The following is a 24,860-nucleotide window of genomic DNA, read 5'->3' as shown; positions in this document are numbered from 1 at the left end:
TCTCCAGCTCTGTCTGGGACGCTCTATTGTGATCCCTGTCAGAGCAGTCAATGGTGGTAGCTGGGCACCGTCTAGTTGTACTGGACTCAGTCTGGTGGAGGCTATGGTAGCTGTGGTCCTTTAGTCCTTTGGACTAATCTTTTCCTTGTATCTTTAGTTTTCTTCATTCTCCCTTGCTCCTGAAGGGAAATGTTCCTATTTTTAACCTTTTACACTGACATATTATACTTACTAGTTATATGTAAATAACTTACTGACATTAAAACGCTCAGTGCTTTCCCTCAAACAAATGTAAATCAAACTTTTCCCCCCAGTTGAGGGTATAAATGTTACACTGGAATTACAGTCTTCAAAATAAAAAAGGATACAAACCTGGCAAAACTTACTAGATATTTAAAATATACCCCCCAAAAAGTAATCTCAAGATATATCTGTGCTAATGGTTTGTTTTTTCAGCAAAAGCAACTCTTTACAAATATGCAGAATGACATATTTTCATTAGAGACTAATGTTATACATGCCTTTGCATGCTGCTGGGAAAACTCAGAGACAATTAACACCTTAGAAAGCGTGCTATACTTAGAATGGTTTGGGTGTTGTCGGCTGTCAATATTGAGGATACAGAGAGAATAGTCTAAAAAAGCAGTTCTGCAAATGTGTCATTCACATGTGATGCCATCAAAACACCAAAAACAAAACCCAGACTAGAATTAATGGAACGAATGGCACTATTGTGTATGATAAACCACGAGGGAATTTATTAACTATAGTATTTGCAAAAAAAATATATGTCCTTACACCTTATAAAGTCTCAGAAATGGAGAATTCTAGCACAGCATACATATAATTCCCACCCAGAAATTCAGGCTTTGCATTAGATGAAGCATTTAATCAAAAAGCACCATCAACTACTTTTTGTTTCTGCATCAGGGGTTCATTCTGAACTAGACTGAAGCCACCACTGAATTAGCGAGTCCCTTCTGTAATTTACTCTAATGTCTTTAACTCATTCTTCTTTTTCATGCTCAGAACCATCACCTAGACCTCTTCCCTATAATACTGCACAGACTTTCTCTTCAAAACCTTTTTCACCAAAGTTAAAAAAAAGGCTTCAGGGAAGAATAAAGCTTTGTTGAGATGCAAGGGCTGGGTGACCAGCTAGTTTCACTTACTGGTTAAATGACTGCCTCCTGCAAGTGTTAAGAGAATAAATATTTATGCCCCCGCAAAAGAAAAATTACTATGTCATGAATTTTGGGAATCCATTCCGTGAGAAAAAGATGTGGCAGTCTCCTTCATAAAGATTACAGCCTTGGAAACTCTGTGGGGCATTTCTACTCTGTCCTACAGGGCTGCTATGAGTCAGAATCAACCTGATGGCTGTGGGTTATTTTTAGTTTATCCTAAGTAGTATAAACTCTGTGAGGGTCTTCTGTACCTATGAGAGTTGACATCACAGCACATAAACTGTCTCTTCATAAGGAAATGACGTGTGGATCTGATTTATTGGACTAAAAGACCCTTGTGTTTCTATACTTCTGTACTGACAATCAATAAATGTCCTTGATTCAGAATTTCAGCTTCCAAACTAACAGTGGAAAGAGTCTGACAAACAGCAGGCTTCATCTCTTTGCAGATAGGCACCTACCAAGTAAACTCCTGTGGAGGTTCACGTAAGTCATTGCCATCTGTCTGGGGCAAGTGAACAATGGTACAGAAAACCCAATGACTACAGAAGCAGGAACTCTCCCTAGACCAAGGTCTAGGATCCTCCAAAAACTCTACCACACTTTACTTTTCATGAAGTCAGCTTCAGGTGTTCTATCTGATAATCTAAGGACCTTTCTAAAGCAGATCTTCCACACTGGTAAATAATCCCAAGCAGCCCTTAAAATTTCTCCCTCCACTCTCTTGATTTTTATTACCACAAAAATGAAAGAGCAGGATATTTTAATAGAAAACACTTTTATATGGTATACACTAGAAGGACTATTTGTTTGCAGATATCTCCTAATACCCAACGTACCACTTAATTAAAATTTTAGGAAGCCACTTACTGCTACACCAGCATGATAACTTGTTCCACATGCAATAAGAATCAAACGCCGACACCTCTGGATCTCCTTAATGTGATCCTTCAAACCACCCAAATTCACTGAAATAAAATTTTGTGTATAAAATTAGAAAAGAATCATATGAAACAGGAATCACTTTTCATGAGCGCTCATTGCCAACCTGGGAAACACTACCACTAGTATAAAGAATGTACATTCTTCCTAAGACTAGTTCTCCACAATAGGAACTCTAAAGCACAGATGAGACATTTAGGGAGCAGAGAGTCAAAGTTAATGGGGGTGAAATAATTTGAATTGAGACAGAGAAAATGCTGACACAGCCTGAAAAATGTATGAACTGTACAAGCTGTTGAATGGTGTATGTTTTGCTGTGTATATATTTTCACCACACACACACAAAAAGGAATAATCCTCTATAGTTTTGAGAAATAAACAAGTCACAAATAACTGTCCCCCATACCTGTAATTAACCTTACTCACCCCTCTACATGCCTCCACAATATTTATCGCATTCTACCTTGTTTAGTGTTTTTACATAGTTTGTTTCGTCATTTTACATGGCTGAGGTTGGGAGACAGTTGACTACAAAGGGGCACAAGGAAATTTTTGGAATGATGGAACTGTTCTACGTCTTAACTGTTATGGAAGTTAGGATTATGATTACGTTGTGGAGGTTTGACTTTGAACTATACACTAAGGATGTATTTTATTATACCTCAATAAATTATATATATACATAATAATATATTATTATATATATCTAAATTATATCTCAATAAACCTGCCTGGGAAAAAAACTATCTCAGTTATCTTCATTTCCTGTATGATGTCAAGAACAGTGCTCTGTACACAATACAGACTCACTCCCCTGTCCTTCTCTTTATGGTAAATGCCATCACCATTTACCCAGCTGCTCTAGTTAAACACCTAAGAGTCATTCTCAATTGCTCTATCACTCCTCCGTACCCACTCCACGAGCGAGCCATTCAATTATTCCACTGACATTCACTGTGCACCCACACCCCAAGTGAATATATTGTTCAAGGCACTGAGTGGTTCCCACAGTTCTATACTCAGAAAGTCCCAAATCTGGCTGGAGAGAACGACCTGTGTAGGATTTGAGAATTTAACTTTAACCACAGTAATCTGGTCTTTGTCCTCAGTTCCTAAGAGATGATGCCTATAACCTTGGACTTTTGATAAGGACTCCAGACCTCACAGGTTAAGCATGTTCAGGATGGTGCTCTGCACAGAGCAGTTGTTCAATTCATAATTCAGCCTTCAACAAATCTCTCCTACTGAGCATCTGATGCTCCTCAAAAAAAAAAAAAAAGATATAAAGCCTTCATTTATTCAGAGAAATAACTGTTTATCAATTAGCAGGATGTGATACAAAGGAGAAGATGCTTAATAGTGGACATATGACAACAGATTTAGGAACTAAGGATTTTTGCACACCAGTATTGTTTCTCAAAAATTAATTCCTAACTGAGAAGCTTAGTCCAAAGCTTGTTTCTTAAACTGTTCACTAAACTGGTCATGATGAAAGAGCTGCTCACCAAAAAAAAAAAAAAAAAAAAGCAATAAATAGTTTATAGATATATTAAACTCATCTCAACAAGGTGTGCAGACTACCATGACACAAGGTCTAGACAGAATTTCCAGAAACAAGAGTAGTACTGCACCCTCACCTCTGCCTTTAAAATGTAGGTGGGGACAGAGGTTATCCACAAGGCATCAGGCAAATACCTAAAGATCTCTGGGGAAGTTCACACCTTTACTCATTTCTAAACTGAGAGAGCCTAGGCTGAACAGATATGTGTAAGCTTCCCAACTGGGGACAAAATCTCATTCTTGTTAGAATTCATAGTACCCAACATGGTCCCTGGTACACAGATGCCAAATAAATGGCTGCTGAACTGCAAAGACATTAATGCTTTTAACGATACACTGAAGGACTTTTAAAAAATGACTGGGCTCCACTGATGGTAGACAGCCATACTTGTTCCACAAGGCTATAAAAGATAAGAAACTTTCAGGTTCTCAATGGTAACCCCACAGGAGACTCTGTAATGATAAAATAATTCACATGTAATTACCAGTATAGTCATCAAAGTTGACTCTTCCTCTCATTGTGTTCACAACTGATTCTGGCTGCTCAAAAATTTCCTTCTGCATAAATGAACTGAAGTTGCCTAAAATAACATAAATTATATCATTAAAAGAAAAATGAACCAAAGAATAAGAAATTTGTACATAACTAAAACTCCACCTCTTTTAATTAATTTTAGTAATTTAATTAATCTTAGTAAATAAAGTGGGAAAAAGAGGATCATGTGACAAAGAATGGCATTTATACATGACCACTTAAAGGATTTGATAAATACATTTTACCCAACGTGAAGAGAAAATACGCAGTTACAGCAAAATGGGAGAGTAGGAAAAGCTTACGTTTTGTAGTCAATCTAGGCTCAAATCATGGTTCTATCCTTTACTAGCTAAGTGGTTGCGGGGAAACTACTTAATCTGTAAAACAAGAATAGCAGCTAGTTCACAGGACTGTAGTGTGGATTAAGATAGTAAAGAACTTGACATATAATAGGTATGCAATACATGTTAGCTTTTATTCCTACTACAACTCCATCAGAAAGGAGGAAAATAATAATCACAATAGTTAACAGCAACAAACACTGTGTAGGGCTCACTAAGTGTGTCAGACACTGCTCTAAGTGCTTTACATATATTAGCTCCTCATCCCCAAAACAGCCTTAATGAGGTAGGTCCTATTATCCCTGTTTTACACATGAGAAAACTGAAGCCCAGAAAGGTTAAGAGAGGAATAAGGAACAGAATGAAAATTATATTTTTATTTGTAAAGTATCTTAAAACTGTCAAGGACTACTTAATCAGTCTCTTTTTAAAAAATGTTAAAAACAATAAACCATGAATTAGTTTGAAGGAGTCCTACTGATGTAAAACCATCAGATACGTTCTGTGAAGGCTCACAGCTCCTCCTGAGGTTATTCCTTCACCAAACACATGGAAGATTTCGCTCAGCACGTGTTATCAGATTCATACGGTATGACGGGAGGTGGACACCAAGGACACCAAGCTACAAGACAAAAATGCTCACCCTTCATGATCTGCTGCAGTTCCATCTGGAGGGTTTGCACAGCTCGTCCGGGGTGATCCCCTGCAGTTCGTTTAATTCGATGGATAGAAAGACGGCCATCCACCACCGCTGCGACGTCATCGTCTTCGAGAAAGATGACACGATTGGTGTGCTCTATGACAGCACTGTAGATCGTTTAAGAAAATATTGTAATCAATAGTCAAAGACAATTATTACGGATCAACCTTTAACTAGGACACAAGGACCAAAGCGAAATGCAAACTCTATAGCGAAATGCAAACTCTATCATCCTGTACTCTCTCTGAAGGTATAGATTCATTCATTCGTTCGTCTCCCAAATATAATGTATTAAACATTGTAATCAACTGACAGCATCTTTTCAGAGTCTAATGCTACATTTATTTTCGATTAAATTTCACTTAATTTTTTAAAGAAGTTTTTCTGCCAAACTTGTTGGGACACAATCATGAAGTGTCTGTGCCACATGGAGAGAGAACACTGCAGGGAGCATACAGGACAGAAACATCAATACCTACCATATGTGGGGAAATAAGAGATGAAATGATTGTGCAGGCTCAGAAAAGGAAAAAGTCATGTTGTGGAATAAAGACAGGCTTCCTGACAGACAGGATGCTTCAAACAACCCCGAGGGGAAAGTGGCTGCAGTTTAGAAGAATAAGGAGATTATCTTGGTCAGAAGCAGCTGTACTTTTGTAATTGGGAGGACGAGCTCTTAGTGAAATATTACACGTTTAACTTACATGAGCTGAGTTTTAGGTGTCTACAGGAAATCCAGATGTGGCTCCCAAGGAAATGACAACATAGGAAGAGAGCTCACGATAAAGGGATAAATCTGGGAATCAACATAGAGGGCTTAAGAAAAAAAGTAGAAAAGAAGAAGAGAGGAGGGAGAGAGAAAAGAGAGTCAAGCTACATATATATGGATGAGAGAAATAAATAGAAACTCAATAAAAAGCAAAAAGAAAAAATCAGAGATAGGAGACCATTCGAAAAAGTAGAGAAATCTGCTAAAAATCAGGGAAAATGATGGATAGCCAAGAGTGACAACAATTGTCAAGGTTTCAAGAAAAATGGGGTCACTGATTTAAAGGTCACTTACAGAGTCACTGGAAACCCTGGTGGCATAGTGGTTAAGTGCTACTGCTGCTATCCAAAAGGTCGGCAGTTCAAATCCACCAGGCGCTCCTTGGAAACTCTATGGGGCAGTTCTACCTCTGTCCTATAGGGTCGCTACGAGTCGGAATCAACTCAACAACAACGGGGTTGGTTTGGGTTTTTTTGGTGACCTCTGAGGAGCCTGGGTGGTGCAAGCAGTTTGTGACCGATCAGCTGCTAACCTAAAGGTTGTGGTTCACACCCACCCAGCAGCTCTGTGGAAGAAAGACCTGCTGATCCGCTTCCTTAAAGATTACAACCAAAAAACCCTATGGAGAAGTTCTACTCTGCAACACATGGGGTCACTATGAATCAGAATCGACTCAATAGCAATGGGTTTGGTTTGGTTGGCTTGGTGATCTCAACGAGGTGAGAAATTGGGAGGTAAATATAAGAAACACAGGAAAAGAATCTATTCTTCAAAAAAATTAATAAAAGGAAAAAATGAGAAGTGTCTAGAACAGGTAATATAGAGAAGACTTTGGGTTTTGGTTCTTAAAATAGAGGAGAAATGAGTTTGCTTAGAAACAAAAAGATAAAAAGAGAGAGCTAGGACGACTGACCAAGCACAGAGGAAGGATTAGCTTCAACTGTGAGAAGAAATATCTCTTTCTCTGAAAGAACAGTAAAGACAGAAAGGGTGCACGTACAGGAGGATTTCTGAGGTGGGAAGCAGAGCTAAATGTCACCTGCTGTATGAGATAGTCTTGATGAAAGAGCAGTTTTCTAAAAACTGGTTTAGCCATAAATAGCTTATAGACATTTATGACCACAGATCGTGATTCTCAAAATCATCTTGGCAAAGCGCACAAATTTCCATGACACAGGGCTTGACAGAACTTCCAGAAACAAGACTAGTACTGCACCTATCTTTTATCCCACAAGGTATCAGGCAAAACCTGAAAGACCTCTAGGGAAGGTCACACCTTCCCTCATTTATAAACTGAGAGAGAAAACCTATATAAAAAGCAGATATATATAGCTTCCCAACATGAGGACCATGTCTCATTCTTCTTAGAACTGACAGTACCCAGCATGGTCACTGGTACATACCAGATGCCCAATAAAGTTCTACTGAACTAAAAAGAAGTTAATGTTTTTGGTGGTAGAGTCAAGGACTTTAAAAGATGACTGGGCTCCACTCATGGCTGACAGCCACATTTGTTCTACAAGGCTATAAAGGACAATAAATTTCCAGGTTATCAATAGGAACCCCCACAGGAGGATTTGGGAGGTAGAGAGAGCGAGGGCAGTCACTGTGAACAATGAATAAAAGAACCTCTGCACAGTTACCGCAACCTAATTAAATTAGATCATATCAAAAACGTTGCTATTTCCACCTAATACAATTACTAAGTCTTTCAATTTTAACTTCTAAATATGTCTCAAAGCTTCCCTCTATGTCCACCACCACTAACCAGTTCAAGGTACCATTGGCTTTCGGCTGAACTACTGCAGCAACCTCCTAACTTGTCCAGTCTCCTAACTTGTTCCCTCAAACTCCCTCCATCCATTCTCCATTACTGTCAAATGGATCTTATCAGAAAAGCAACTCCAGCCAACATTTCTTCCTCATGCAATAAACTATTTGATAGCTTCCTTTTGGCTCTCAGGAAAACAACAAAATGTCTTAATGTGACCCTTATCCCTTCTCCAGCCTCATCTCCTACCAAAATCTCTCTTGCTCTCTCTATTCCAGCCACGCTCACACCCATCCCAAGATCTCAGAAACTAATGAACTAATCCATCTTAATAGAATGAATGCTGTCCCTCCTCTTCTTCACTTAATTAGCTCCTAATATCTCTTCATGTAGGTATCATTCCCTTAAAGAAGTTTACCCACAGGAGGATAAATCATCCAGCTATAGGCATTCTGTAGCTTGTCACAGTCGGAGGTCTACACAAGTTTGTGTGATTACTTATTAAAATTTACCTCCCCCATTAGACTCTGAGCTCCTTAAAGGCAAATAATATTTGTGTTTTTACTCACCATTGTCTCCTGGGCCTAGCACGTGGTTTGGCTTATAGTGTTGAAAACAAATGTATGAGTGACTGACAGAAGACTGATATACTTATGTTTCTGCAATTTCTAGTTTATTTAAACCCATAACTGTCAATTCAGTAACAAACCTACATAATGACACCAATGACACGTCTTAGCACTGACTACAACATAGCTTTACACACCTGCAAAAATTAGAAAATGGTGAAGCTTGTTTCGTCACCAAGACAATACATTTCCCAAAGCCCTGAAGTGCATCATTTTTTCATTTTTAATTCCCCATATTTTCAGACACAATGAATAACTCAAATACTTGTTGGCAATTTGAATGATTCCATCTTAACCCCATTTTTATTGTTATTTCATTTACAGAGGAATCTAAACATCCTACCACGTTTTCCCTCAAAATGTCTCAGCCCAGTACTATTCCCTCTATAATGACGGTGCTTCAAATTGCTTCTGAATTAAAAATGAGTCTCCACATTAAATTAAAACCTCAGTGGTTTAGCAACTATGCTATAACTGGTGGAATGCTAAGCCAGAAGACTTTTGTACCCTCCAAGATAAAATCTCTCCTGCCCACAAAATTTGGGTAAGCCCTTAAAAGAAGGGAACAGCAACAACAAAAGCCAAGAGCTCTCAGGTACATACACAGGAGCAAGTCTCAATGACCACATCTGTACCTGGTAAACAGCCCTATGTGCTTTAACCAATACAAAAGGTGTTCTTAGAATTCTACCTCCAAAATGGCCACCTACAACTCTTTAATTGAAAAAAAATTCCATTTTCCTATACAACAGAACTAAATTCATACAAAATAACTTCTTGGTTTCCTGTAGCATGAGAAGTTGGACAAAACATTCTCTTTGAATCAACGAAGGAAGCTCACCTTGCATCAGAAGCAAAGTAATACTCAACTGCTTTTTCTTCAACAGGGAAAAGGCAAGTAGTGCTGTCCACACGTGAGAGATTACAACTTCCTTTCTTGTCTTTGCCTAAAGCATAAAATTTACATGAGTCAGCAAACATGTAGAAAATCATGGTCAATATAAAAATATACATAATTAGCTACCAAATCAACAACAACCAAAAAAAAAAAAAGTAGCAAAACAAAATAATTTCAGCAATTTTAAAATGCTAGGTAGGTAACTTACTTTCCATGCAATGAGCCAATAAGAACAACAGACAAAATGTGTACAGTGACAGAGCAACTATCAGAGTGCATGGCCAATAACAGTGTTACATTAAAATTTTTAATAAAATATTTCTTTTCCAGGTTAAAGTTAAATAATTCATTATTATCACTAAATTTTCTTAATCAAAAGCATGTATCTTTTCTTAATGTAGCTTTATATTAAAACTTGATCGCATTAATTCATATGTTTGTGTAGCTACACTTATAATAAAAATAACATTAAAAATATCAAAACTATGCAACGAAAAATAAAATGAAAACTCATGGCACATTTTTTTTTTAATCTCATAGCACAAACTGGGTTTCAACAGCACATCGCCATAAGAAGTCAAATTGTAGACTGTATTAATTCTGATTTAAAAACAAAACAAAAACACATTATCATTCTCTAACCATGATATATGGCAACTATTGCTAGACACCAGAAACATTGTTACAAACCCAGAGGTGATCCTTTCTAAACTGGATTTTCTTATGCTTCTTTTAAGTCAGGATAAAGCATGGTCCTTTTGCAATGAAGGGGCCCTGGTGATGCAGGGGTGACGTGCTTGGCTGCTAACCCAAAGGTCAGCAGTCCAAACCCACCAGCTACTCTGCTGGAGAAAGATGTGGCAGTCTGCTTCCATAAAGATTTACAGCTTTGGGAACCCTATGGGGCAGTTCTACTCTGTTTTATAGGGTCACTATGAGTCAGAATCAACTCGAATGCGGTGGGTTTGGTTTTGTGGGTTTTTGCATGACAATATCCTTTTAATTCTGGCACTTTAGAATTCAAGCATCTCTACTTAGTTTGTCACATCACTGATCAAGAGTATTTCTTTCCTTTCTGCTCACTCACGATGAAAGTCAAAGCAGAGGAAAAAGTGAAGGGCATACTGAAGTTTGACAAATTAGCCAAGTACAGAAAAAACTCAGAAGGTGATGACTATATAAATGTCTTAGAAACAAAGAGGCACCTTCATTCAAAGTAAGAATACTGTCAACCTTATAATCCATGGGTACAGTGGCCAGAAAACTACCAGAAATATACTTGTAAAAACCCATACTGTACTTATCCTCTAAAACACACGTTTATAAAGGCTTCGTAATAATTAGTCTTAGATGTATACTCAAAGTTAACCATCTGCAATTATTTGATGTGCTCTGGGCATAAAAACAAAATAACTCTTCCCATCGAAACTCAACCGCAAAGAAGACACCACGCTTTCAATATGATGACATCCTAGAAAAGGCAACACTGAAGAAAGAAAAAACAGATCAGTGTTTGCCAGGGGCTGGGAATGGGGGCAAGAGTTGACTACAAAGGGGTGGCTTGAGGGAGTTTTTTAAGGAGATGGAATCATTCTGTATCTTGACTGTGATGGCAGTTATATAACTGCCTGCTTTTGACAAAACTTGTAAAAATTGTACATCAAAAAGGGTGAATTTTACTGTAGGTGGAAAAAAAGTGAGTTAAAAAATAGGTAAAAGGATAGGCCAGTGCTTAGAAAAACAACTAGCTTTTTGTTATAAAATGCCCTCATGGGGCTGAGTTTCATTATGCTCTTTCTCCAAATATCGGACACGTCATTCTTCAAGCAACATTTAATTATAAAGGATATTAAAATAATTTGAGGTATCATTGCCATTTAAATAAAACAAACATTACAATTTGACATCAATGGCTCTTATGATCTACAAAATGTCTTCCTGTATTGATAATCTCATCTGAGCTAATTTCAATGGAACACTACTATTATCACCCCTGTCTTACAGAAAGATGGCTAAACTTGGTCAATGGTCACTCCTGGAGAAAACAGCAAAAGCCTGAACCCCAGACCAGCGCTCTCCCCTTTACACACCCTCTTCAATAAGTATGTTAATCTATTTGTTTTTGACTAACCTTTACCAAGCTACATATTATCTACCTACTAACCCAGTTCACCCAGTGCCATCGAGTCGATTCCGACTCATAGCCACCCTATAGGACAGAGCAGAACTGCCCCATAGAGTTTCCAAATCTACCTACTAGGAGATAAGAAATAAAGAGTAACGAAAACGTAATCCCTCATCTCAAACAGTTCTCTTGCGACAAATTTTTCTTCTAAAGATCTTAGCCATGTTTTTTTTTCTTCCATTATTTCTAAAAGCAGCCCAAGAAAATGTAGAAGGTGACATATACATAATATATACACGAGCAGAATTATTAACAGATTCTGGTAGTCTGAATTCAAATTCGGTACTCTCACTGGTGAACTAGTTTTCCTGCTGAAAAAAGAGGGAAAAAGGTAAGAAATTCTAGTATCTCAGGATTGAAGATTCTTTAAGTAAATAACTCTGCTCTAAATGTAATCATGAAAGCAGCCACCATCTAAAGACAAATAGGTTGAAAGTACCTTGCTAAATTTTTGTCAAGAAAATCAGAATTATACATTTAATAATATGGATTTCAATTTCTCTTATTTACCACTCCCCGTCTTTTCCACGGAAAGTTTTTAGTAATAAGTGAACATAACCAGCATGCTGGTTTTGTTTTGTTTTGCTTTTATCTAATTATGCCAATAAAGTGATCCAAAGTTTATACGGATAAAATTCCTACAGAAAAATAAACTTTGAACATAAACACTGAAAAAAAGGAAGAATGACTTCAAATTCAAACAAAGCCAATCAAGATACTGGATGTAAATCTAAAAGAAGAATGTCATGCAGAAAGTAAAGACCACTCTAATTTGCTCTATAAACTTTCACTTAAAGCACAACAAAAAAAAGAAAATAAAGAGCACTTCAATATATTTCAGTTAAAAGCTAGGCTACAATCTAAAAAAAGCTAGGCTACATTTTTTTAAATAAATACCACTTAGTTCAATCTATAATAATCTAGCACACGATGCTCTTTTTTAAATCTAAGCCATTGCTTTTTAATAATTTATCTACATGGTTTTAACACAAAGGAAAAAGCCTTTATAATTTCAACCACTGTCTCAAATCTCAGAGATTTTAAAGAAACACATTGTTCAAAGCAGTGTTCTAAATGCCAAAAGCAGACAGACAAAATATACTCTGCGAATTAGCAAAATAACATCAAACTACGTTTCCCCATAAAATAAGCACGTTTTTAGAGGCCCAGCACATTCATCCACTCCAAGAACAAGGAATTAGTAAAGACTGAACAAAAGAGGATAAGATTCCTCCCCATCCATGCAGAGTGCATTTCCCACCTCTTTCTCCCTGTGATCCCCACCGTGTGAATTTTGATCCAATCTGAGTCCTAGCTAAGGATATACAACAGAAAAAAAGTCTACTGGTCAGAGAAGTCACAGAAGCACATCCTTTTCACGTCTAGACACAGAACGACATAAATGTGGCTCCGACCCGGGGGCATTTATTCCAGCTTAGGGAGCACAGTTCTCTCTAGCCGCTGCACTTAATTTATAAACCCTCCCCACGGCAGGACGGAGGAAGGGTTCTTACCTGTTCTGTAAAGTATTGGAATGTGATCAGTAGACAGTTTGTGTTCACTCCGAACGCCAATCAACAGAGGGCTACCCCGCCTATAAGAAAAAATTAGTCAGAATTAAACCATTTTCATAAAGAAAGCACTAATGATATAAAATTTAAACTTAATGAGCCAATACTTTTCAAATAATGTTAAAAACCTCCCTCCAGCTGGACTCCAGAAATAATAAAGGAAGCATATAAACAGAATTAAAAAAAAAAAAAATCTGTAACAGAGGTCTGCAAACTATGGCCCAAGGGCTAGTTCTGCCTGTTTTTGTAAATAAAGTTTTACTGGCATACAGCCACGCCCATTCATTGACATACTGCCTGTGGCTGTTTTCACAGGACAAAGGCAAAATCAAGTCATTGCTACATGGACCTATGGCCCACAAAGCCTAAAATATTTACTACCTGACCCTTTTCAGAAAAAGTTTGCCAGTTGCTGTTTTACAACAATGTATTTGAAATTTTTCTCCTTTTTAATGTTAAATGGAACCTTTGATTGTACAAAGAACCCCACTGCTTAGCTCCTTCTTCTTAGTCACCCTGCTAGTAAACTAAAGATACCTTTCTCTCACTGAATCTTAGGCTTTGTCACCATTCTAAAAAGGACTTCATGATCAGGCTTAAGTATTCTAGTAAACGTAGTGATGGTACAATTATCTAGGAACCTAACGGCTGATCAGTTCAATTGACTACTCCCCCTCCTGTGGAAAAACTAGATCTGTCTCCCATTTACAATTCAGCTCAACATTATTTTACTCCACATAAATTTGGGCCTTTCCATAGAGCGGATTATAACATCTGCCCAGTTCTTTCGTAAGAGTATTAGACAAGGACCAAATACGTTTCTAAAAAATCTGGAGAAAGATAATGTTTTGGGTCAAAAATTACAAAGAATATACACATTCACACAGTAACCACGATATCCCACTATGGACAAAAGACCAATTATGAATACCAAAATATATTTGTTTTATTAAGAGGTTCTGTTAAATGGTAAAACAGGGAAGAAAAAGTATATAAAATATCTATGGTCATCTATAATGAATAAAGAATAAACTTGAAACCAAATGTTTCAAAATACACAGAATTATTAGTGACTATTAAATTTATATGTACCTTGTGCCCACTGCTTGCCCAGGAAAATGAACACTTTTAAATACAAGTGCAAAAGCACCTTCCTACAGAGGAAAAAAAGATGCATTAGCAGTATTTATTATAATCAATTATCAAATGTGAAAGGTCTCAAACATGCTGACTTCGGCACAGAAATTTTGTATTGACACAACTGCTATTTTGTATTAGTTTATTAACAAATCTAAATTTTAGGTTTGGTTCGTTCATTCTTTTAACCAAATCCACTCTGTCTTGGAAGTACGGCCAGAATGCTCCTTAGAAGCAAGGACAGCAAGACTTTGTCTCACATACCTTGGACATGTTATCAGGAGGGACCAGTCCCTGGAGAAAGACATCATGCTTGGTAAAGTACAGGGTCAGCGAAAAAGAGGAAGACCCTCAACGAGATGGACTGACACAGTGGCTACAACAATGGGCTTAAACATGGCAATGATTGTGAGGACAGCACAGGACCAGACAAGTGTTTCATTCTGTTGTACACAGGGTTGCTATGAGTCAGAACCAACTTGACTTAACAATCTAACCACCACCACCCTTGTGCCTTGGAAAGGACAGTTGGGTAAGCAGGAAGCAAGACAGTGATAAATCCCTGACTTGTGTATTGTGTACATGTTTGTGTGTATTGTGTACATGCTTGTGTGGATGCACAGTTTTTAGACAAACTTTGATTGAATTACTTTTAAATCTCATGACAATAAACTACAGGGAAATAAGTAGAATGGGGGGGAAGCGCAGTAAGTCAAATAGTCTCTCAGGCCAAACTAAATTTTATATATGTATGTCTGTGTATATACATATATATACACATACAGACATACATATTTTTTTAACTTCATATATATATGAAATAAAAGTCAAAAATACTCAAGAAATTAGCATAGTTCTTGCTTATCAAATTTAATTTAAGAAAGTTTATCGTAATTAATATTGGCAATAATTTCCTTAAAAATGTTGTTTAATACCAATTGTTGGATGACTCTTTCCACCAATGTAGTAAAACTGGTATCCTGACTTTCCCGATTGTCATACATATACTTAACGAGCTTGGCAATTGTCTCTGTGTCTGTTTCAGATTCAAAGTCATAGCCTTTGCTTTCCTGTAATTAGAAAAGAAAAAAAATTCACACATTTAAGGAAATAATCACAACATCCAAACTTTTCTCCAGAATTTTTTCCTCAAAAATCTCCAATTTCTGACATTTTTCTCAGCACCATACCCTATTACTCATTGTTCAAAACTAACGTCACTATCCTAGTACAGGAAACCCAAAATAGTGAAGGATTCTATGTAATTTAATACGCACTTATATAAAAATTTATATATGTCACATATGAACTAAATATACTTTAGACAATTCAAATGTAACAAAATATAGAACATTCACAAAACACTGGTTCCATAAAGAATATAATGTATTCTTTCTTTGAGGATGATGATACTTGCTGTCTGGTACAATAGTCACTAGTGACATGTTTCTGTTTAAATTTTACTTAAGTAAAATTTAGAATTCAATTCCTCAGTCACACTAACTGAATATCATGCAGATAATGGCTACTATATTGGACAGCACAGATAGAGAACACTTCCATTGCTACAAAAATTCCTCTTGACAGCCCTGAGAAGACACTCATGAGGGTCACTATTATGGCTATTATTATACAGTATATAGCCATATAGGGCATTTAATCTGTCCTGATTCTTGTGACATAACCTAAAAACTCTTTTTGAAACGACAAAAAAAGGTCTTTAACAATGCAAAAGACATCCCCCAAAATTTCCAGTTTCATTTGAGTTTTTAATTATAATAAAGTCAAATGATTATTTCCTTCACATACAAGAAACACAGAATTGCTCCACAGTCAACAAAGAAAAGCCCGGTAAACCACCAGAGCCATGTTAACTGTCTTAGGAACTGCCCGATCATACCTAAATGCTGTTGTACATCCCAACAAACAACCTCCCTGCTCTCTTCAGAAGTATTCTCAAAAGACTGGAGCCTTTTTAGGTCACTTTGCTTACCAAAAACTTTTTCAAATCTTTGTAGTTGGTGATGATTCCATTGTGAATAACAACAAATTCTGAAAGATAAAAGTATTAGTGACAAGAAATTTTAAGTTTGATAAGCATTCTAAATAGCTATTACTGTGAGCAGATATTCCTCAAGTCAAAAACTGTCATCTTGCACCATGTTTTCAGATACAGACAAGTGCCACCTGCTTTTCACTATCCCATTATTCTAATTATTCTCACATCAGCAAGGCTGTTTACATGGCTTAGCCGAAGCACAGGGAATTACAGTAACATCACTTTCAACCGTGGCTACACTACTAACCCAATGTTCCCATGAGAAAGTAGTGCATTGGGCCTGTTTCCTCATTTGCAAAATGAGAGGACTGAACGATTATTCTCACTTCTCTGTTCATTCATTCCTATGCACAAAACACTGCTGAGTATAACTTTAAAGAGGAGGCTTTTCAAATGAAAATAATTATCTGATTTACATTAAATGAGTTTAGGAAAGAACGTTAAGTAACTTAATGAGAAAAAATAGGCAGTTATTCAGTTCTATAGTTCAATTTACTTGTCGAAGGTCCACACAATTTCTAGAATGTCAGGTAAGTGAACATTAAATATCATTCCAATATCAAATACACATGATCTTGGAATAATTTTTGTCATTTTTGATTGATAATTTTGTAAAATGTAAAAATGGATAATCAAGCATTGACAATATTATTATTTGCAGCCATTGACAATGTACACAAAAAATACCAAAGTAGATTTTTCATTTAGAGTTCTTATTAACAGGTGAGAAATTACTAAATCAATTTTTTATTAAATTATGGAAATACTCCTAATATACTATTTGGCATCTTGAGTTGATATCAAATGAGATTAAACTGAACTGCATTACAAATCAAATAACAAATATTTTAAGTAGGTTTTTAAGTGAGAGAAGACACTAACTATGAACATAAATCTAAGAAAAAAATGCTAATTTGAGAACACAGAGAATGATAAATAGCTGATATAAAGCCTTAAACTGAAGCCAAATCCTCAAAACACAAGCTAGATATATTTTCAGGAGTCTTTTATGAAGGCCTTGTCCGAGTTAAAAGTTTGACAGATTGCTAGCATTCTAATCCAATTCAATATTATGTGAAGCACAAGAAACCAAAAAGGCAGCATCTGAATTAAAGCATAAAATCTTGCCTCAAAAGGGCGATTTATGCGTATATATGTATATACACACACACATATTTATCCAGGCACCTAAGCATATATGTATTTGCTTATTTTAAAAAATGAAAAGATACCCTAAAAATCTGTTAAATGGTTTTCTATAGGGAGAGATGGAATAAGGTAGAGAAACAGGATAGAAACTAGGCTTCTTTTAATATATCTTGTTTTACATTTATAGGGTGACTTCAGAACTACACGAATATTTGAAATAATTATAAGAAAAATTAGTTTTTAACAAAAAGAAATATGTAAAAACCAAATAAAATGAAAACATATTAATATAATGCTGTATCCAGCTGGTAGCACAACCATATAGAGAAGTACTATTCCAAGAAACTCTAAAATGTAGTAATTTAAGTATATACACCTACCCTAAGGTCAAAACAAAAAATATGTAAATAAAATTAAAAAATCTTAGATTGTTTTCAGTAAATATACCCTAAGTATTTGTATAACTATTCTATGTACACCACAGGATAAAGCAAATGAGTCACTGATGTTAAGAACTGAGTTTTGGGTGTGGTTGAGAGGAGATACAGATTTAATTAAGATCAATGAACACTAAATATGAATCAGAAGTATTAGTATAAAATCATGTGCTTGATCTTTAAATTTAAAACAGAGAGAATGAACAAATCTGTCTTGGCAGCAGTACAGCCAGAATGCTTCTTAGAAGCGAGGATGGCAAGACTTGTCTCACATACTTTGGACATATTATCAGGAGGGATCAGTCCCTGGAGAAGGACATCATTCTTGGTAAAATGGACGGTCAATGAAAAAGAGGAAGACCCTCAACCAGATGGATTGACACAGTGGCTACAACAATGGGCTCAAGCATAACAACAATTGTAAAGATGGTGCAGGATCAGGCAGTGTTTTGTTCTGTTGTATGTAGGGTCACTATGACTCGGAACCAACTCGGCAGCAGCTAACGACAACACACACAGAGACATGTCTATTTCCTAGCTCAGCCCACTGAAAAGGCCTAGGTGCAACAAGCATGTCCAGCATTCAGTTTGTGGTCATTAAATGCCATTTCCACTAAAAAGAACTAGGGTTCCTTAGAGAAATGGCTGAATCCAGGTTTGAGGCAGGATTAGATGAACCTGGAAAATCTTGGTTGACAAGAAAATAACAAAGGCTACTGAGCCTATTGGGGTCATATCAAAAGGACTCAGAAGCCAACGTGAATAAGCACCCAATGCCAGAGATGGGAAAATTTGTGCATCAGTACAATTACGTCAATATTTTGAAACAAACCAAATATATTTAATTTCGTGAGTTTATAATACTACTCAAAAACAAAAAACTCACTGCTCACCTCAGAGAACGTTAGAGAACAAGTTTATTTTTGAAAAATGGTGAATAAAGGGAAAGAATCAAACACTTACCCTGCCCTTTCTATATACACTCTGTACTCAGGGTAACCCAACAATTGATATGGAAAAGTTTCTCTTTATGGAAGTATTCCAGATAATAAACAAAAAGGAATAATAGTTTGTGGTATTACTGATTACTTTTGTGTGTGGCCTTTCTAGCCATGGTCTTATAACTCCCACCCAAGTGACTGTGTGATAGGGTAACTGTGGCCTACCGAGAGAACTGGTCAGTTTTGCCTTAAAAGAGAATCAATTCCAGAGCAGAGAGGGAAGCCCACCACCAAGGAAGGAGAAACCAGCAGGAGAGACCCAGCAGCAGAGACCAGGCAGCAGGAGACAGTGCAGTGAACTTCCCTGACCATAGAGAGAGAAAAGTGAGTGCCTTTGGACAGAGAATGATGGCCAGGGAGAGGTATGCCTGTGACCACAGCTGGGGAGAGGCTACCCTGATGGAAGAACTGTATCCTGAGTATTCTTGAGCCTGAATTGTAACTGTTACTTCCCTAATAAGCCTCATTAATTGTGAGTACAGTCTGTGCGTTCTATGTGGCCACTGCAATGAATTATTGAACCCAGGAGATAGTGCTGTGGGAGGGACAGTTGGTGTAAGAATTAGTAAAGATGGCAGAGAGAAGCGGCTTGTCTGGTCTCCACTTCATGGGAATCAACCTTGTGCTGTTGATCTTGGTTCTCCTTCCCCCATGTGGGGTTGCAGAAGGTCAGACACCTCCCCCGTCCCGTTTTTACAATAGTATTAGACTATCACTAAAGAATTAAGAAAAACATTTAGACATTCTGTACTTCCTGATGTAGATAAAAATAAACATCATACCATTTATAAGATACAAGGGACAGTGGAACATGTTAAATGGCACCACACAGACGTAGGAAACTCTACAGGACAAACAACTCAGTAAACTGCAAGGAAAAAAAGAGAGGAAGAGGGAGAACCTATAGATTAAGAGACATACCAGTCTACTAAGTCCTTGTCTTTTAAAGATACACACTCAAATATTTATAACTGAAATATTTAGGTATCTGTGATATCTTTCTATATGACATCTATTGGCTTCCCAAATAACCTGGGCAGGAGTGGTATAAACAAAACGAAACACTGTCGTCGAGTTGATTCTGACTCACAGCAACCCTACAGGACAAAGCAGAAGTGGCCTATAGGGTTTCCAAGGCTATAATCTTTATGGAAACAGACTGCCACATCTTCTTTCCGCAGAGCAGCTGGTGGATTTGAACTGCCGACCTTTTGGTTAGCAGCCAAGTGCTTAACCACTGTGCCATGAGGGCTCCTAGGAGGGGTATAGATAAACTTAACTGATCACGTATTGATAAATGCCAAAGCTGAGTGATGCATACTCTCTACCTCTGAAAATGTTTAAAGTTTGCAGATTAAAAAAATTAAAAGAACAAAAACATAAGAGACTTCATGCTTCTGCCATTATTAGGCCTTTACAATCATCCTAAAGCACGTAGCATCTGTCCATACCATTATTTTTATCAGAGCGCTGGGGATGGCTATTGACTGGACTGGGTTCTCCATGTGTTGCCCAGCGGGTATGAGCTATTCCCAGGTGGACATCAAATTCTATGTCCAAGTCCATATCCTGTTGTTCTGAGGAAGATAAGATGCAAAATTCCCATGTTAAATCATGCTGTAGAGATAACGATACAAGCTATATTTAAAAATAATTATTACAATACTATACACCTGGAATATACAATTACTGGAACTGAAAATCTGGCTTATTCAAAATAGTAATTAGAAGAATTAAAAGTTAACACAGCTGAAATATTCAGGGAAAAATAGTTCTAATAACAACAACAAAAAAAGTACAGAGAGAGAAAGCAAATGTGATAAAATGTTAACAATTAGTAAAGCCAAGTGAAGTGCAAATGGGTGATTAATGTACTTATTGTTTCAATTCTCCTGGAGGTTTGAAAATTTTCAGAGTTAAGAATAAAGTGTCAATGTAATAATAAAAAAAAACACTATATTTAATCCTTGCCTTAAAAAAATGACTATCATTTTAACTAGGTATGTAAAAAATTCACCTTCTCAGTGGCATGCAACCTTCTGACTGCCATTTCTTTGGTCCCCAATCAATATAAAGAAATCTCACAACATAAACTAGAATTATGGAGCAGTTCCAAAACCAAAGAATGAGCTTGAGACCAGAGCAATGCTCTGAAGTATGGAGTTACTGTGGGCTCATCAAGGCTGGTGCTCATTTATCTTGAAAAGAAGAATAATTGAAAGCAGCTATTCTAATCTTTTTTTTTTCCCTATAAGTTAACTCTTCTTGATTCTTCCAAAAAACAAAAAAATGGACAGCTCTAGTTATTAACTGGCAATGCTGCCTCCCAATTTCCTAAATACAGAATTCATTTGGCTAGGAAACCAGATCACAAAGCTTACCAGAATTGTGGACATACATCAAGAGCAAACTGCTCAGGAGTCTGAATAGGAAAGTCCATTAACTTTAGCCCACAGTCTTTGTAGTTTGTATACTGGCTAATCAGAGGGCATTCTAAAACACAAATCCAACCCAGGATTTAAAATCCTTGAACAGATTTTCCATTGCTTCCAAAAGTGATTTGCAACCCTCCCTGCATATTTGAAAGATCCTAAGCCTGAACACAGGGATCTGTAAAGGGATTCTCACAATTTTAATGTAAAGCCAGAGAGCCATTTTCTAACCCAGTATTTTTCATGCCATACAAGGCCCTTCATTATCTGGCCCCACCTAGCTTTCAATCCTTATCTCCCATGCCTCTTCCAATTACTCCTCAAAGCTCTCAATGCATCTTTTACAAGTAGCAGCTAACATGTCCTAAGAACTTACTTGGTGCCAGGTACTAAGGACTTCTCACCACTCTGTCCCTATTGCTGCAGCCCAAGTTACCATCATCTCTCCCCGGACTACTTCGACGGCATCCTAACTGGTCTCCCTGTGTCCAATCTTTCTTCCCAACAACGTAGTCTTGGCATACCAGCCAGCGTGAGCCTTTCAAAACAGAGGTTAGATCACATCGCTCCCCTACTTAAAATCTCCCAATGGCTTCCCATCACACAAGGTAAAACCCATTGTCCTTAAGACCCTCCATGATCTAGCCCCCAGCCACCTTCTCTAGCCTCATCTCCTGCCACTCTCCCCCTCACTTACTGTGCTCCAGCCCCACTGACTTTCAGCCATAGGCATGCCCAGGGCACTCAGGGTCTCTGCACTTGGTGTTCCCTCTCCATAGAATCCTCTCCTGGAGACAATCACATGGTCTCTGCTAAACTGTCACCACTACCACACTATTTCTTCACAGCACTATGGTTACCTAAGATTATGTATTTGTTTGTTAATTGTCTGCCACCTCACCACTACACAGTAAACTCCATCAGGGCAAGGAATCTATCTTGCTCTCTGTTGTGTTCCCAAGGCCCAGAACAGTACCTAGTATAAAATAAGTACTCAACGAATATTCATTTTATTATTGAATCCTCACAATACTCTGTCTGCTACATGGGTACTACTGTCCCCATTGTACAAATAAAGAAGAAACTGAGACTAAAAGAGGTCACAGAACCTGCCCAAGGTCACAGCTAGCAAGAAGTAGAGACAGGACTTGAATGTAAGTCTAGTTGACCCCAAAGCCTGAGATTAAAACTACAATGGTATATATTTTGCCACACTATTATAGCACTTACGACAGAGGTTGTTATCAATCTGGCTTCCACCAGAACGAGTTCCATGAAAGCAAAAGCTTGTCTTATTATCTTTGAATTCTAAGCACTAATAGCTATACAGGGCAGATACTCAAGCTTTTGTTGGAGGGCTTGATCAATCAATAGATAAAATCATGTTATGTATTCTTTCCTAGCTTACCTGTGTTCTAAATAACTAAAGTCATCTGATAACTGGCCTCCAGCTCCAGAAAAGTACAAAATTACGGTTTACCACCACTTAACAGGCTAATACAAGCAATGAAAACATTTCTTTGACGAGTTTTTTAAGCTAAGTATAATTAAAGTGCTGTACTCCCCCACAAGCTGTCAAGCAACTTAGAGAATGTCACAAAACTCTAAACTGAGTCCACTGCCAAGTTCATGATAAGTACTATACCCATTTCACTGCTGCCAAAGGAACACTACCTAATAAGAGCCATTGCTATGATAATAAACACATTCCTCACAACAAATATTTCATGTGTTATGTAAGTATATCATGATTTCCAATCCTTAACTCTTTCTTATTCACTCTGTTACCCAGTTCTATTGCCCTTTTCTGAGCCCTAAATATAGATAACCCCCACATTTCTCTTCTTATAAACTGTCAAGCAACACTGGAGACAATCACAGAATTCTATAAATTGAGTCCATTTCAAATTCATACTAGGGTCGCTGAGTCAGAATCAACTCCACGGCAATGGGTTTGATTTTTGGTTTTATTTCTCTGTTGCCAAAGGAACACTTATCCATGTTCCTTATTCATTAAGCTGATAGCTTATCTAATTCCCCAACAGTTTACCTCTTTTCTATTCTCCTTGAGTGCCAATCCTACCTATATATTCCTTCAATTATTACCTTACTCAGCCTTTCTCCCCATCACCTCATGCTGAAGTCCTAACTCCTATACCTGTCAATGGGATCCAGTTTGGAAATAGGGGTTTCTTTTGTTATGTTAATGAGAACATAACCAGAGTAGGGTGGTTCCTAAACCTAAGTCCTTCCAGTGGTATCTTATAAAAACAGCAGAACACAGAGACACATATGGAAGAAGACAGACAGACAGATGCCAGGTGAAGATTTATCTACAAGCAGTCAAAAATGCCAAAAAACACCCAGAGCTACAGAAGCTAAAAGAGACAAGGATCTTCCTCTAAGCCCACAGAGAAAGTCCTAGCTCTGCAGACACCAGGAATTTAGACTCCTAACCTCCAAAACTGTGAGACAATACATTCTTTAAAACCATCTGTCTGTAGTGCTTTTTTGTTACAGCAGCATTAAGTAACTAAGACACCTCATATTCCTGTTTCACTTTTCGTCTTTTACCTTTCACTCCCAGAGTATATTCTTCTACGTAAAGATCAATACTCTCTTCTGCCTTGACCTGAGCTATACGCCTTTACTAATTACTTCATCTGCATCTTTTATCTCCACATTTGCCCAGGGCATTCCCCACCTGTGGTTCCTTGCCCCTCTGCATGCAAATATGGTAAGGTTAGGCCTTTTCTCAGAAGTCATCTTTTTTTTTTTTTTAACAGTTCAAACATATTGAAATTTTCTGGAAATATAAACTAAGCACCTGAATACCTATACTCAAAGTTAACAAATGTTACCATTTAGCCACTTGTGCTTTACATCTTTTTTTAAAGGTATAAAATATTTAAAAGCTTAAGTTTTTTTTTTTTTTGTACTTTAGATGAAGGTTTACAACAAAATTTTTAATTTTTGTCACTCGCTAAAACAGCAGCCCTTTTCCCATCTTTCCTTTTCTTTACCCCCAAACTTTACTGCCTCTCCTGTTGACACCATTTGTGACAATTTCTATGCCTCTGTGTCTCAATTTCCTCATTTGCAAAATGGAACTATAATTTCATGGGCTTTAATGAGGAATAAACGAGTTTAGACATGCAAAGCAGTCGGAACAGGGTCTGGAACACAGAAAGCAATCAATAAGTATTACCTTATTATTATTATAATTATACCCAAATCAGAAATTAATAATAACCTCTAATCCACCAATTCAATGGCCTTTTCCCAAATGTCATGCTTCCTTTTTTTTTTTTTTAATAGGTCAAACATATCAAAACATGTTAGGACCAACAAAACAAACACCACAAGCATCCAGACACCCACACCCAGAATTAACAAACATTAGCATTTAGCGACTTGTGCTTTAAGATCTTTAAGATCAAAAACATAAAAACGCAGTCCATGCTTCCTTTATACCTTGCCCCATCCCATTTCCTTCTCTTCTTTCCCAGAGGAGTGACAAGTTGATGTAGAGCCTTCCTACCCATACCTTTAAACTC

The 24,860-nt window shown here is 37.2% G+C and overlaps 1 protein-coding gene across 1 annotated transcript in view; it reads right to left on the bottom strand.

Annotated features, from left to right (window-relative positions):
- Positions 1 to 24,860, bottom strand: part of GFPT1 (glutamine--fructose-6-phosphate transaminase 1) — a 58,205-nt gene that overhangs the window by 18,001 nt on the left and 15,344 nt on the right. Inside the window, exons 4-12 of the mRNA XM_049856414.1 lie at positions 20,323 to 20,448; positions 16,219 to 16,277; positions 15,161 to 15,295; positions 14,181 to 14,242; positions 13,032 to 13,111; positions 9,276 to 9,381; positions 5,209 to 5,372; positions 4,175 to 4,270; positions 2,058 to 2,155 (exon numbers count right to left, since the gene is read on the bottom strand). Of these exons, the coding sequence (XP_049712371.1) occupies positions 2,058 to 2,155; positions 4,175 to 4,270; positions 5,209 to 5,372; positions 9,276 to 9,381; positions 13,032 to 13,111; positions 14,181 to 14,242; positions 15,161 to 15,295; positions 16,219 to 16,277; positions 20,323 to 20,448 (926 nt within the window). The remainder of the gene's footprint in view (positions 1 to 2,057; positions 2,156 to 4,174; positions 4,271 to 5,208; positions 5,373 to 9,275; positions 9,382 to 13,031; positions 13,112 to 14,180; positions 14,243 to 15,160; positions 15,296 to 16,218; positions 16,278 to 20,322; positions 20,449 to 24,860) is intronic.

Source organism: Elephas maximus, chromosome 17, assembly GCF_024166365.1.
Source record: "Elephas maximus indicus isolate mEleMax1 chromosome 17, mEleMax1 primary haplotype, whole genome shotgun sequence".
NCBI classification, from domain to species: Eukaryota; Metazoa; Chordata; class Mammalia; order Proboscidea; family Elephantidae; genus Elephas; species Elephas maximus.
The sequence above is the reverse complement of the archived record's forward strand: the minus strand, read 5'-3'. Positions and strand labels throughout refer to the sequence as shown.